This window comes from Accipiter gentilis, chromosome 22, assembly GCF_929443795.1.
Source record: "Accipiter gentilis chromosome 22, bAccGen1.1, whole genome shotgun sequence".
Taxonomy (NCBI): Eukaryota; Metazoa; Chordata; class Aves; order Accipitriformes; family Accipitridae; genus Astur; species Astur gentilis.
In genome coordinates this window covers 15,594,318-15,608,928 of record NC_064901.1, presented here as the reverse complement: position 1 = coordinate 15,608,928, position 14,611 = coordinate 15,594,318, and the positions used below count along the sequence as shown (strand labels likewise).

Below are 14,611 nucleotides of genomic sequence, written 5' to 3'. Positions count from 1 at the left end.
TATTTCCCGTCACCCTATTTTTTTGCAGCACTTGGGTTCTGCATTGTTTTAACCTTCAGAAAGAGAATGGTTATTAAATACATATGCTTTCCAGCAGGCAGTTTAGTAGGTTCTGAGTGGATTCAGAGCCAGATTATTCTGGCACATGTACAAGTATTGTGACACATACAGGCTTTTTGTTTTGTTTTTCAAAACACTCACCTGACCTGTATTTAAGATAGGTAGTGCTTGGCCTACCTACTTACCTTTTAAAACTTTGGGTGCAGGTGCTTTTTACCAAAACTGCAGAGCAGTTGGGAATTAGGTTTTGTTGTGCTACATCAAGATTAGGCTGTTAGTCAAAGTATAATTAATACAGTAGTGGTAATGTATTAGATTGGAGTTCTCTAGATATCATGTCTTTTGAGCTTGCTGCTTTTGAAGTAGAAAAACTATAAAGTTAAAATTTTGGTCTGTACTAATAACTTCGACAGATTTAAGCAGTGACCATTTAAATAACATGACTCAAGAAAATCAAGTGTAAAGAAAAAGCAGAAAGAGATATATGTAAGAACAGAGAAATATAAAACCTTAAATCTTTTTGAGTTGCCTGAATCCTGGTTAACACAGTTTGGACATACTTCTTGCTAGGTTTGTCCAAAGCCTTTTGCATTGAACTGATCAGTGTACATCTGCCTTCCATCATACCTTAATCTACTTCTTGTATAAATCTTACATGAGAGCTGGGCAAAAGTAACTTGTCTTACTCTTCTAGTTCTTTTTTTTTGGAGGGGGGGTGGGTATTAAAGAATGAATTTCTGTCTTTTTTTCCTTTTTAAATTAAGTCGTAAAAATTTAGTCCTCAGGTCCCAAGACCTCTTTCCCTTTCCCATTACCTCCTCCCAAGCTTAATCTAATACAACATGATTTCCATAGCATTTTGCAATATCTGAAGTTTTTAATGTGTGGGTTTTGGTCTGAGGGTTTTTTTTTCCATCATAGCATGACATCTTGGTCACTCTACATGGACTTCTGGTGGTTTTTTTTTCCTCTAATGAAACACAAGGGTCTTATGTAATTACATAAACCTTGTCAAGTATTACTAGGTAGATAAAGCGGTAAATACTTTGCATTTTAAAACAACAGCAAAAGGAAGAGAAATTATAATATTGTGTGTGTCTCTTCCAGCACTGAGACCTTGGATGTATTTGCCCATGAAGATGCAGTGTATGGCCTTTCAGTGAGCCCAGTAAATGACAACATCTTTGCCAGTTCATCAGATGATGGCCGGGTTCTTATTTGGGACATCCGAGAGTCTTCCCATGGAGGTGAGATCTGTAATGGAAAAGATCACTGATTTAGGAAGAATTTGGGCAAAGCAGGGAAGGGAAAAGTTATGTTTATCTGGGACAATCAAGATAGGGAGTGTTGGAGAAGGGTGAAGGTGAGGCATAATTCTTGTGAACAGTGATAGACAAGCCCTGGTCATTACAGTTCAGTGTTACTGTTTTAAGTGACTTCATAAAGTGCCAGCATATAGTGTAGCATAGCATAGAACTTGGTATGAATAGGTTTTAACCTGAGCAAAGAAGCAGTGGAGGACGTGTTTCCTCAATAAAAATATCTTGCTAAACTTGAAATCAATTAGGAATGTGAATTTTTTTGTTTTTGTTTTTGTCTATAGCCTGGAATAAAAAAAAATTTGGATGTTTAGAAAGCTGTTACTTAGATTTGAATAATTTTCCAAAGCTGTTTAGATGCTTCCATGTGACACTGAGAATTGTTCTTATACATAATGTTTCCTGGTTGTATAGAAACTTAGAGCCCTTATGTGATAACAGTGAAGTTGAATTATTATTTAAATCTTGGTTTTCTAAACCAGAACTGAATACTGTTGATTTATGTAACAAACCTGCAGCTTCTCAAAACACCACAATCTCTGTTTTTACAGCTGCAGTTTTAAGGCTGAAGAATCTCAGTTTAGAACTGTAGTTACATAAATTTGGAGAGGAATACTTTAATTCAGTTTCAGTATATGAATACTTAAGTTTTACTCAGTAAATGAAGCTGTGAGTTTACGCCATCCTAGAGGACACAAAGCTGAGAATTTAGAACTGAGCAATCTGCAGGAGTACAGAATCTGGTTCCCTTCCTTCATAGCTAAAATAAACTTTCATCTTTTTTTGTAAGCTGATTAAATGCGATTGCCTCAACTCACTGTTTCTACTGGTCTTACAGGAAAGTGGTTTATGGCAATGAAATCCAGATTATGTATTTTGTGGCAATTTGTACACATTTGTTTTTGGGTCAAAGTTGCTGTTTAACTGAATTAGCTTTTTCCATACCTAGTGAATTTGATAACTTTTCTAGACTGTGATTCTGTCCCATTTTGACTAGGAAATGAAAGCTGAAACAGGACATACTTTATAGTCTCATAGGAGTCTTTTAGAGCCACTAGTGTCACAAGGGCTTTATTGAACATGAACCAGAATTAGGTCTTTCTTGATAAGCCCAACCAGAATACTCAGAGTAGATTGCTTATTGATGCCCTCCCTACTCCAGGCATACTGCCTTTGTTTAAATAAAAAATATACTAGCACTGCATTCAGTTTTCAGTAGTCTGATTCTTACTGTGAATTCTGGTTCTCTTGTGCAATTGGGATACCCCTTATCTCTTTTCCATCTGGTAATTTTATTAAAACATTCTGAAGAACAATGCACACAGTATATGTATATCGCACACTTTAATAAAAATATCTATAATGTATCTTCTTTGTCTTGGAGGAACTCATTAATAACCTCCCTCTTGCTCAGAAGTCCCTTACTAGCACAGTGAACTGTTGTCTTCCCTTCAGCCAGTTTCTTAACCAATGCAACTCCCTTTGCTAATCCCAACTGCCTATAGTTAGCTATAGCTTGATACTATACCACATGTGAATTTAGTCCTCATGAGATCTACCACTTTTCCCCTGTATGAAAGGTCAGTTACTTTATCAAAGAAAGAGATCAAATTAGTCTGATGTGACTAATTTACCTTTGGTAAACCCAAGTGTCACTTCATCCCTATTTTTCTGTTTTCATAATATCCAAGTGATGAGACCAGACACTGAATATGGCTTCCAAATTAGAAATGGTGAAATGCTCCTTTATTGCCTTCTCCTGAAGTCTACACCATAGAGATCTGTCTCTGTTAGGAGAACTACCTGTTGCTGATGGATGTCAACATTTGGTAGGACTAGATGCTTAAATGCATCTGTATGAAGCTGCTCGGTATCATAAGCTAATGTCCAATCTGATCTGAGTTTCTGAAATTGTATGAGATGAGGTTTGTCCTTTTTTGTTTTAGTTAAACATTGCTACTGCTTTTATTGTTGCTGAGACTTTGAATAAGAAGGCTGCAGTAGTGAAAATGGTGTGAAGACATGTTGGCTACAGTACATCTGGGGCTTTTTTGGAGTAGTGTCTTAGGTTCTCTGAATTTTAAATAAAGGGCATTTGCATGCTTATATAGGAGTCCTGAGTCAGCATTTATATGTGAGCCCTGCCAATGTTTACTACAATATAATGCTTGTCACTGGGTTAATCCCCTTGTCTGCAATGGTATTTTCATGGGAATAGGCACTACGCTTGCTAGCGTGAGTATAGTTATTTACCCTGAGTGGCCAGCTCATTAAAATGTTGCAAATAACCTCTAGTTTAAAATAGTGCATTAAAAGGAGCTAGAAAAGGAGTTTCATTCCCCTTCTGTTTCTCCCTGTCTTTCACTGCCGAGTGATTTATGCAGTATTTTTTATAAATGCACTTTTAATTTTTGTTAGAGGTGGTGTTGAGCTTCTCCCTTGAGAAACATTTTCATACTCCAGTGTATAAGAGCCTCAATTGTGAATGAGCATAAAGAAAAGTAAAAAAGTAATCCCCCTACTTTAATTAAAGTGACTTAGTGCCTCATTAGTTTAGCTGCTGTAATCTCTCTTTGACAGGCTGAAAGGCAACTTTTGGTACCTTAGAAGAAAACTGTGGTACCAGGCCAGGCTATTTATAATAAAGGTGTGAAGGAAAACACCAGTAATTAGTGACAATGATTTGACTAAACAAATGTACACAAAAGTTTATTTTAAAAAACAATTCCTTTATTTGGCAATCTGATGTTGTTTGTCTTTTCACTTAGCTAATGCAGGCCATTGCTTCTCAGTGGGGGCTGCCCCTTTAATAACACAGCCTTTTATGTCCCAGCAGGGATCTGATTTGATGATGCAAATATAGAAGGTCAGTTTTGGTGTTAAACCTTATTTGGAGCTGCTGGCAGACCAACAAAATCCCTAAAGCCTTTGGTCAGGCTGGCAGAACAAAAGTTTGTTCCTGTTCTTCCCTTTACCTCTGCCTCCTATGACAATTAATAGCACCAAGGAGCTTCAGCCATGGTCAGAGACCTTTGTTTTGATCACTGCTAAATGAACACTAAAAAGGAAAGTCTCTGTGTCAAAAAGCTTGTAATAGAGCATAAAAGGAGGATACAGATGGGGCAGGACAAGTAACCATTAATTCTGTCTCAGTTGTTTGATGGGCAGTAGTTTCAGAAGATATTGGGAATTTGGGAGGGTTGTCTGTTTAACCACATTTTATATGTCTTAATGAGGGATACGAGGAAAGAAAATGAAGTACCTTTGGAGGTACTTGTGGGTCTAAAGGTGCCTGCACACAGTGGCTCAAATAAGGGCAGTAACAGAGTCTCCCGAGCATGTGAGCAACACAGTGGTTGCATTAAAGCAAACAGTGAATGGAAAAGTCTGGCATAATCCCTGGCTCAAAATAGGCATTGATTCTGGTTTCTTAGTTGAGTGAAAGAGTGGCAGCATGCCACAAAAGATACACACAACAAAGAGAATTAGACTGTGCCTAAAGCCATAAAGCTAGCAGAAAGATACAGAGAAGGATGACGAAGTCAAGGCTTTTTCCCACTCTTCATGGAGACAGCATTTTGATGGAATGAATAGGGCAGAGTAGCAGGCCAAACACAGTCTCGTTACGCTAATCAAGATGAGAGGGAAAGAGTCTGGATGAGCATGTTTTTAACTCTGTGTGTGAACAGCAAAAGCCAACTGTTAACATTTTGTGTACAAGAGGAACACCCTTCCTGTCTACTTGTATAGCTGTTTGTACAGCACTTAGGTGGCAGGCCTCTTTTCCCCAGGGTTGGCAGCTTGCTTGGAGCCGAGTTCCATACAAACTTGTTTCACTTTTTGTAATACTATTCTCCCAAATAAGTAATAGTAATTGCTGCTACATTTACAGTTTGGGTGATCATCAATGGCTGTGGAAGCTTCCAGGCATACATTGCTAGGAAGCTTTCAGAAGCGCCCCCTCCTTCCCCCCCATGTATAGTGCTTATTAGATGACTGTTTGGTCATGAACCTTAAGAAGATTGAAATACTTGATCTTTGAGTGGCTAGTTTTAAGCTCTGGTAACCTTCCATAAGCAAAATTGTATCTTGAAATCCAGTATAAGTCCTTTTCCATATTTAGACAAAGTTAATGTACATGTGGGTGGATTTTAAAACCTTAGGTTTTATATTGCTTTGGATGTGTCATCTTGAGAAATGGTTTGAACATGTCTCCACATCTTCAGATCTTGTTATGCTGTTTCCTTATTAAGCTGCCAAACTCATTGCGTCAAACAGTTGTGTGCGTTGTTTGTTCTTATGTCTGAAATCTCAACTTTTTCAACAGAGCCCTTCTGCTTGGCACACTACCCATCAGCCTTTCACAGTGTGATGTTTAATCCAGTAGAACCCAGATTACTGGCTACTGCCAACTCTAAGGAAGGTGTGGGACTCTGGGATATTCGTAAACCTCAGAGGTATGATCTGGCTGTCCTTGTCTTATGCTGTGCTATTTCTTTCTCATGAGAGCTGATGGCATGCCACTCTCTTTCTTTTTTTTTCTTTTTTTTTTTTTTTTTTTTTTTAAAGTCAGAACATATGATGGGAAGAAAAGATGCAGAACAAAGTTAACAGCAATGTTAGTAATGCTGAATTAAATTATTTTTCATAATTAATGTTCCTCATACATACGATCTAATTTGTTTTAAAATGGGGCTAAATCTTCAATGTTAAGGTAAGTGATTTTTTGGAAGCCTGCCTGGCTTTACCACTGCAGATTAACTCGGATTGTTGCGTCAAGTTCTCATCATTATATTTAGCACTGGCTTGCTAATACTGGAAGAAGCTGTGGTGGGCACTGCTTGGTTTACAGTTTGTTTTTTCTGCCCAGCTCAGTTTTCAGTGGCTGACTAGAGATTGTGGTCAAGGCAGCTTTTTACTCAGCACTTAAGAGTTTTATATGACTTCCTGGGTAATACAGACACCTGGATAATCAGTTTGGCTGCATAATATGCTTCCGGATTTGCATAGAACTTTAAACAAATGAAAAGAAGAGAATAAGTTTGCAGCATGAAGTGCGGTTAGACTGGCTTCTAAAGTGGACGTATGCAATGTCTGATACCGGAGTTTGGCATGCATGAGAGATTAAGCTTCTGTTGAAGTCTTTCTCAGTCTTTCAGATTTTGAAAGTAATTACCCTTTTTTATCATAATAATAAGAAAAAAATTTGAGTACCTCAAGTAAATGTTTCTCCCCTGCAACTTTTATGTTTACATGTCCAGTTAGAAGTGTAAACACAGAAAGAATAATTTTAAAAAGGTGAAAAGAGGGGAAAACAGGTAGTACTTGTTTTACAGAGCAGTAGCCTCAGCTATTTGAAATCTTCTGTAGCATATACTTGACTCTGCCCATATTGATGAATTTCTTGGCATGTCTAGAAGTGCATATCACTAAAAATTCTTCTTGGGTTTGTACTGTACAGACAGAAAAAGAAATCTCATATGAAGTTAGTTATAACTGGCTTTAAAAAAATTCGGAAATGTTTAGACATCCATTACAATAGCAACTAAATTATGGTTTCAGGAGGGTTTATTATTCCTAAATTGTAAAGATTAATGGTTTGAATTGTTCTTTATTTTTAAGCTTGAATCAGAATTGGTTTGCTGATGCTAGTGGCTCTAGAGCTTGCTCATGTTTGTAAAGTTTGCCAGAGCCCTTGTTGGCAGCTGTTGTACAATCTGCTGTTAAATTTAGGTTTGATAAAATTTAACTGGGAGGGGGTTAGGAAGTGGGGTAAGCTGTCTTCTCTTATCCCTGTCAAACTCTTTATGTCTAGGTCTTAGTTTGATGTTAGAAAGTTACTAACTTCAGCATTTACTGGATAGAGGGAGAGAAACGTAAGATGTTAGGATTATTTTGCTCTTAAAAACATGTTTCTTGGCTTTTTTCCTCGTAAAATTTCTGTCATTTTAACTTCAATTCATGCCTGGTTTTTCCTTGTGAACTAATATGGACAAAGTTAGTTTCCCCTTGCCAAGCCAGCTAGCCTCATACTAGTTTTGCAGTATTCTTTCCTTTACAGCTTCTACCTCAATTTTGTGATTTAAGAACTTCCACAGGTTGAGTTGGTCTTGTTTTCGAAAGGGAGTTACCCCAAAACTTTTATCTTCGGATGTTTATTCTCAGAATGTGGATATATAGAAGGAATGATGTTGGTAGAGTGGTATAGTTTATATCAATAGAAATTCTATATGGATGCAAAATTTAGATGAAGTCTTTCACTTGAATAGCAAATTGAAATGGGATCACCCCATGTAGCTGGAAAGGTTGTACAAGGCTAACAGGAATAGAGAGAGGAGGTGTCCAGAGAAGGGCAATGAAGCTGGTGAAGAGCTTCAGCTAGAGCACAAGTCCTATGAGGAGCCGCTGAGGGAACTGGGGATGTTTAGCCTGGAGAAAAGGAGGCTGAGGGGAGACCTGATCGCTCTCTACAACTACCTGAAAGGAGGCTGTAGCGAGGTGGGTGTCAGTCTCTTCTCCCAAGTAAAAAGTGATAGGACAAGAGGAAATGGCCTTGAGTTGCACCAGGGGAGGTTTAGATTGGATATTAGGAAAAAATTCTTCACCGAAAGGGTTGTCAAGCATTGGAACAGGCTGCCCAGGGGAGTGGTGGAGTCACCATCCGTGGAGGTATTTAAAACATGTGTAGATGTGGTGCTTAGGGACATGGTTTAGTGGTGGACTTGGCAGTGGTAGGTTAACGGTTGGATTCAGTGATCTTAAAGGCCTTTTCCAACCTAAACAATTCTGATTCTATTCTAAGTACCACTAAGGATACAAGCATTGACCCTGACAAATGCAGGAGCAGATTACTTGAGTAAGGAGTTCTTCTCTTACAGATTTTAACAGCTGCTTTGTAATAGTGGAAATAGTGCCTTTTTGTTATTTTTTTAGCTGTTCTCATTGAGACTTTGATCTCCCAAAGTTTCTCAGCTTATATATGAAACTGTTAATTGCTTGGGGTGGTAGCAGCTATCAGGTCATGGAAACTCAGATCTCCAGTCTAGATGCTATCCTGCCTTCTCCTCAGTCTTAACCACAAGGCAAAGTGCTTCCTGTGAGCTTGTTGGGGGCTACTGTATGTGTATGGGATAATAGTCTGTGCTCATACATTTAAGGACATACATTTTTAGTTGTATCATGGCATTGTTCTTTCTAATGCCAAATATAAAATAGTTATAACAGAACTTAATTGGTAATGCTTCTTGGCAAGTAATTCGTATTTCTCCAGGTTTAGCATCAGTATGAAAGACTTAATAACCATTGACAAATCTGAGTTCTACAGTCTGTTTTGAACGATGAAAGCGGAGGGGAAAGCGTTTCTTACGTTAGAACCTCAGGGTCATCTTGAAGGACTTGAATAAATTAAATTGTGGAAGCTTGTATGCTTACATCTGATGGACAAGAGCTACCCTTTTCTGATCCTAATCTGATCAAAGTAAATCTTTCCAATTAAAAAGCTAAATGGTGATGGTTAAACGTCATACCTTGGAACTACAGTACTGAAATTTGGAGGTGGATAGGTCACGCCACTTTTTCCTGCATAGGGGAACGTGTCCAACACCCTTATTGTACAGCTGGACATACACTGTGTATACCACACAGCTGTTCCCTTAAGTACTGAATTTAAAGCATTTGCACCTACAAGGTGTGGTGCATTGTGTAAAATAGGCACGTGCCTCCTGCCTACAGCTCTCTCCTCCCCAGAGGACTTGGAAACAGGAAAGTAAATAGTAAGAGACAGGCTGCTCCTCACCAAGTAAATGCTGTTGGCTGGTATTTAGAGCCTCAGACTTGGGCTGAGCAAGCTGTAACTTAATGCAGGTGATAATTCCTTTCAGCTGCCACTTTTCTGGGACAGCCATCAGCTTTCCTCCTTTGCTTGATCAGAGATGTGCCCAAAACATGGTGAGAAGGGTATGCTTGGATAAGGGGGAAAAAAAGGGTCATAAAGCACTCTGCTGCCACTGTAGTTTGTTCCCAGGAAGTTCTCAGGGAAGCGGACTGTCAGAGTGAGCTGTGTCCTACTAGTGGGTGGCCAAAGCCAGAGTCCCTCGTATTTAAATAAATTAGACTGGATTTTTAGTGTTTATTAAAATAGCAGAACATTTGCCAAAACTCCCACTGGTCTCTGCAGATCTAGTTTGCTAATCTAGAAATATGGAACTTGATTTTTAATGTATTTGGGGCCAATTCACTTTGTCTTATGAGGAAACAATTTTGTTGATTTGTAGATCAGTTAAGATACAATACTCACTCCAGTGAGGAAGTGGAAGCCAGAATTTAGATTTTCATCTGTGGATTTTAGTTTGTTACAGTCTCTTCTGGGGAAAATACACTGTGAACTTAATTATCAGGAAAAAAAAAAATTTTTGTTAAGGATGAAGTAATCCACATAATGCTGTAAGTACTTGTGATAGAGTTTATATAGAACTGAAATCGGTATGTGAGGGAGTTTGTGTGTATTTTCCATTTTCTTATTAAGAATAAAGGACACAAAGTGTAGTTTCAGGTAAGGAGTGTGCCAAAAGCGTTTTGGCTGATGAATTTTATAGGCAGAAAGGGTTAAACAACCCTGAAGTTCTCCATAAATTAAGGGTAAACAGGAAGCTGCCTGTGTAACTTGCATGCCAGAACACTAGCACAGCAAAGAAGGGCTACTGCATCAGCTGCTTTCCTCAATGTCATAAAAGTCTTCTAATAGTGGAAAACCTTGCTTCTCTACAGGTTTGTAGCTCTCGTTTATACTGTCATCAGTATTCAAGAAAATGTAACACTGCCTGAGATGTAGGAAGATTGAGGGAATAGAGGCTTCTGGGGGACACAATGTGGAAGTATTAACTTGTTGGGATTGTTGAATAGCACAATATATAACTATAATATAAAATTGCTAGATCTGTCTATTCCTTCTCTAGCCTACCTTTTTATTTCCATTGCTGTGCATGAAGTTCACCTGTGAAGGACTTTATTTTATGCCATAAGTTGCCAAGGGAAATTCCTCCCTTTTTTCAGTATTGATGTAATCCTTCATAATACTGTGGCCATTGTGGGAGTTTCAGTCCTGTCGTTCCACCTGTGCTGCTAGCAGAAATGACTAGGTCAGGTAAACTTTAGCTGTTTTGTCATGATGTATGGTAGTGGGGTTTTGATTAGGGGTTGAATGGGTAGGAAGAAGGGCAGGAAGTATAGATACTTTTAGATGTTTGCTGTAGATTGCCAAAATAGTAACTTCTAGTCGGTTAAGCAGGGCTGCAGCACTCCTCCAGTGTGGGAAAGGTGAAATGATTATATGTAGTTAATAATTTGCTGCTAGTATAACACTTCATGTAAAACTCATTTCCCCCAACTACTGTCCTGTTCTCTCTTAGTTCTCAGATGGAGACAGAGTTAAACTGATGCAGCCACTACTTGGTTTGCTTCATAACTGGAGACTGTTCTGGGGAATCCTGCTGCTGCTCTCCTGCAAAATCCAGAAAGCAAATGAAAAGCCGGGAATGCCGAAGACTAGCTGTTTGTGGCTAATAGCAGTACTGTAGCTAGCAATACCTTCAGATAACATATATTACGACCAACAGCACTGGTGCAGTATTACTGTTTACAGATATAGGTGAGGATTGATAAGGCCACAGGATTCAGCTGGCCTTCACTCATTTGAAGGGGATCAGGCTTAATGCTGAATTTCTGGTTTTAACCAGCAGAGGCTTCTCAGGTGAGGTATAGTTTTTCTTTAACTTTGTTCAGCTTGATGATGCAGTGTCAGACAAGGGGTGATTTGCTGTTAACTTCTAAACTTGTATGGAGTTAGTGGAATACGGGTAATTGCGCAGTTTTAAATTAATGGCTCTAAATTTTCAAAATCTTTAGTGGAGTTGTGATATCCTAGTAGGTTAGAGAATTCAGATATAGATTCCACTGCTGGTAAGAAACAAATGAGCTGCATCTACTTATTTATCCAGAAAATCTGAGGATTTCTACACAAGAGTATTTTTCTCCAAAATACATGGCTCTTCTTCAGTTGGGTTGTAGGAGAATTTGTCCTGTAGCTTGCTGATAAATGCCTCCAGCCAGGAGAGTTGGTTTTATCTGCTGGTTTTTAGTCAGGCAACACTGAACACCTCTACAAATTAAAAATAAAATATTCTTAGGGTTAGAAAAAAGTCCTGATTATGAGTAGATTTTATATGCTGTGAAATTGGTTAACTTTCTGATGCGAGGCTGTGGGAGTGCTTTATGCTTGGCTACTATAGTGAAGAAGGTAATTGAAAAGCCAGCATTTCTTGGCATGCATGGGGAAATTTAGAGACAGTTGCACAGCTCTGAATTGTGAAAAGTTTAGCTCACTTCAAATAGTCCTAATTTGATTAGTCTTGCTGACTGAGTCAGGATACAGAGGCGGATTCATTTTGCTTTTTCCCAAAGTTCATTCACAGCTTGATATCTCCTCTGTCTCAGATTTAGTGCAGCAATTGAGATTCCCCCCTTCTCCCCCAGTATACTAATAAGATTTGAATGTGGTCGGCTGGCTCCTCAAAAATAGCATATGAATGAATCACTGTTAAAATAGAACTAATATAAGTCCAGCAGGATTACAAGTTGACTAGTGATTCTGGAAGTCTATTTTGCTATTTTTAGAACGTGTGAGTATTGCCATTCTTTCAGGTGAACATTAAACTGAAACCAACTGTACTGTTTCTTTTTTAAAAACGGTGCATTGAAAAGCTTAAATGTGGTCTTGATTCATGAAGCTGTTATAACACACTCACACCACTAGATGGGGTCTGGAAGCTGTGCATCTTAAACTGTTTACAATAAAATATGTATTGCAAATATGTATTGTTACAGAATTGCTGGGGGCAACTCAGGAAGTCAGTTTACATATATATTTCAAGCAACTACTGTGTAACTCCAGCTTTTTTTAGGTACTCATGTTCTCCCTTCCTCCCCTTTTCCACGCAGCCCTATGCCCATCTCCTTTTCACTGAAATCAAAAGGCTGCTTTTTTTCCCTAAGATAATATGATAATTATCCCCTTTAATTCTTTCTTTTTCTATGTTCCCCACCCCACCCCCCTTACATCAACTAATCTGGAAGTTTTTGACATCAAAATTGTTGGCCTGTCCTATTAATGATGATCACATACTTTTAAACTGGTTTTCATATTACAAAAAGGCTATTCACAGAAGCATTTTCTGCTTGTGATAGGACTGTTGAGCCTGTGCTTTTTACGCAGTGGGATCCATTTGTGTGTCCAGTTCAAGGGTTAAGGTGCTAAGTCTTGGGTTACTATCAGAAATACGTATCTCAGTGCATTTTTGTGAGCCTGGGAGGGCTTATGTAAAAGCTCCCAGGCCCTCATTCCTTCTATGTCCGTTGCACTAATGCTGTAGTTGACCTGTTTTTTGAGCCAACTCGTCATGCTAGGTTAGAAAACTAACCTGGAAAAGCTTTGTAGCTTTCTTATGGCCTAGCAGGTTGAACTAGGTTTGGGGAGGGCCCAGTGAATAGCATAGCTGGAGAAGAGACAGGGGAGCCTGTAAGGCTGAGGAGATAAGAAGGAATCGGGACCTTCCTTGTATGAGGAGCAGTGATATTGGATATGTTCAGCTGTTTGTGGCATTACTGTTTTACTTGCTTCAGTTTCTTTTGCTACACTAACCTTCCCCTTTTTTGTCTCATCAGCAAGTTCCTTACAAGCATTCCTGATGGCTTTTTAAAAAGTTGAAGAGGTGAAACATAGCCAAAGCTGATGATGATTTACCTTCCAAGGCTGCCTGTTTCATGAGAATAAACCATAAGCAGAGTGTTTCTGCTTGACACTTGACTTTTTATGTTCCTGCAGTACAATATGGTGTTCCAGGACACCGGTCTTGAGTGTTGAGTTCTGGGAACACTTTTGTCCCCAGAACTTAAGTATTAGATTACTGGATTCAAGCTCTGAGTGAGGTAGAAATGTTTACGTGTGATAGATGTTTTTAAGATTCTTCTGAAAGTTCAGGAGGCCTATGCTGTCTGTGTAGTTACAAGTCAATGTACTCAAAAAGCCCAATGATGAGTTAAAAAAATCCTTGACCACCAGAGCAAACCTGGTATCCATTGGTGACTGTAAACCTTATGGCATATTTTAAAAGCCAGCTTGATCATACAAGTTGTAATAAGCCCAAGTTAAAGGAGTGTCAATTTCAGTGTTTTCCATCAATGCTTTACAGACAAAGCCAAACAGGAACACTAATTGAACTCTGATTTCTTTTTTTGTCTTGGCTGAGGAGTAACTGCAGTTCAAAGCCTTTTTAAGCAAGCTTTTTTAGCTCACATTAAATGAATATTTGTGTCTCAAAAAACACCAATCAGGAAGGCTTTCTTAATGGACTTCAAACTAATATCAAATTTGCCCCCTTCACTGAGAATTCAGAGGAAGGAAACTCCCAAGCTATGGATGAAGAATACCTGTTAGAGATCAGTGAATCACCTAGCAATTAGCTCATTAAGTAGTAAGGAAAATATAGAGATGGAAATTTCTTCCCTGTAATAGACTAATTAGATTCAGAGGAATCTTGAGGGAGAACTCTTTTTAGCATGTCTATGAATGTCAGGGTATGGTGATCTTGCCAGTGTGTGGAGGACTTTGAAGGATGTGGCTGTACTGTGCTGCTGGGTCTCCAACAGACAGTGTGTTCTCTAAAGTCTGTGTCTTGAACAGAACTTTTTCTGCCAGGTGCTAATTACTAGGTGTGCAGCTTGGTTGTGCTGCAAGAAAACACAATCCAACTCTTAATGTACTGAATGTGTAACTTCTGGTCCCAATCTATTGGAAATCACAGGTACTCGGTACTTCTGAAAATCCAGTTCTTGGCTCCTGATTACTTTGCCCTATAGTTTCACTTGTTTCATTTAGTTCACAGCCTTTTAAAGACCTGATGAGCATTACCTTCTTGTTCCTGGACCAGTGGTCTCTGATAGCAAGAGGAAAACACTGTTATGTACTACATGACTTCATTCTACAGAGGGGTATAGAATATCTCTGTAGTCATGATAATCTAAGGACATAGAAGTCTTGCAGGTGGTTTGTGTTAGATTGACATGCAGCTGAAAAAGCTATGTTTCAGGGTCATAAGTCCATTGTTGGTCTTGAAATAAAAGTGGTAGCTGCCAGAACTACAGGCAATTTCAGAACAGTTCTTCAGAGTTAAGTTAGA

At 38.7% G+C, this 14,611-nt stretch overlaps 1 protein-coding gene across 2 annotated transcripts in view; it reads left to right on the top strand.

Annotated features, from left to right (window-relative positions):
* Positions 1 to 14,611, top strand: part of DCAF5 (DDB1 and CUL4 associated factor 5) — a 75,238-nt gene that overhangs the window by 15,636 nt on the left and 44,991 nt on the right. For both annotated transcript variants that reach the window (XM_049825301.1, XM_049825302.1), the window contains exons 4-5: positions 1,168 to 1,307; positions 5,707 to 5,836. In XM_049825301.1, coding sequence (XP_049681258.1) covers positions 1,168 to 1,307; positions 5,707 to 5,836 — 270 coding nt within the window. The remainder of the gene's footprint in view (positions 1 to 1,167; positions 1,308 to 5,706; positions 5,837 to 14,611) is intronic.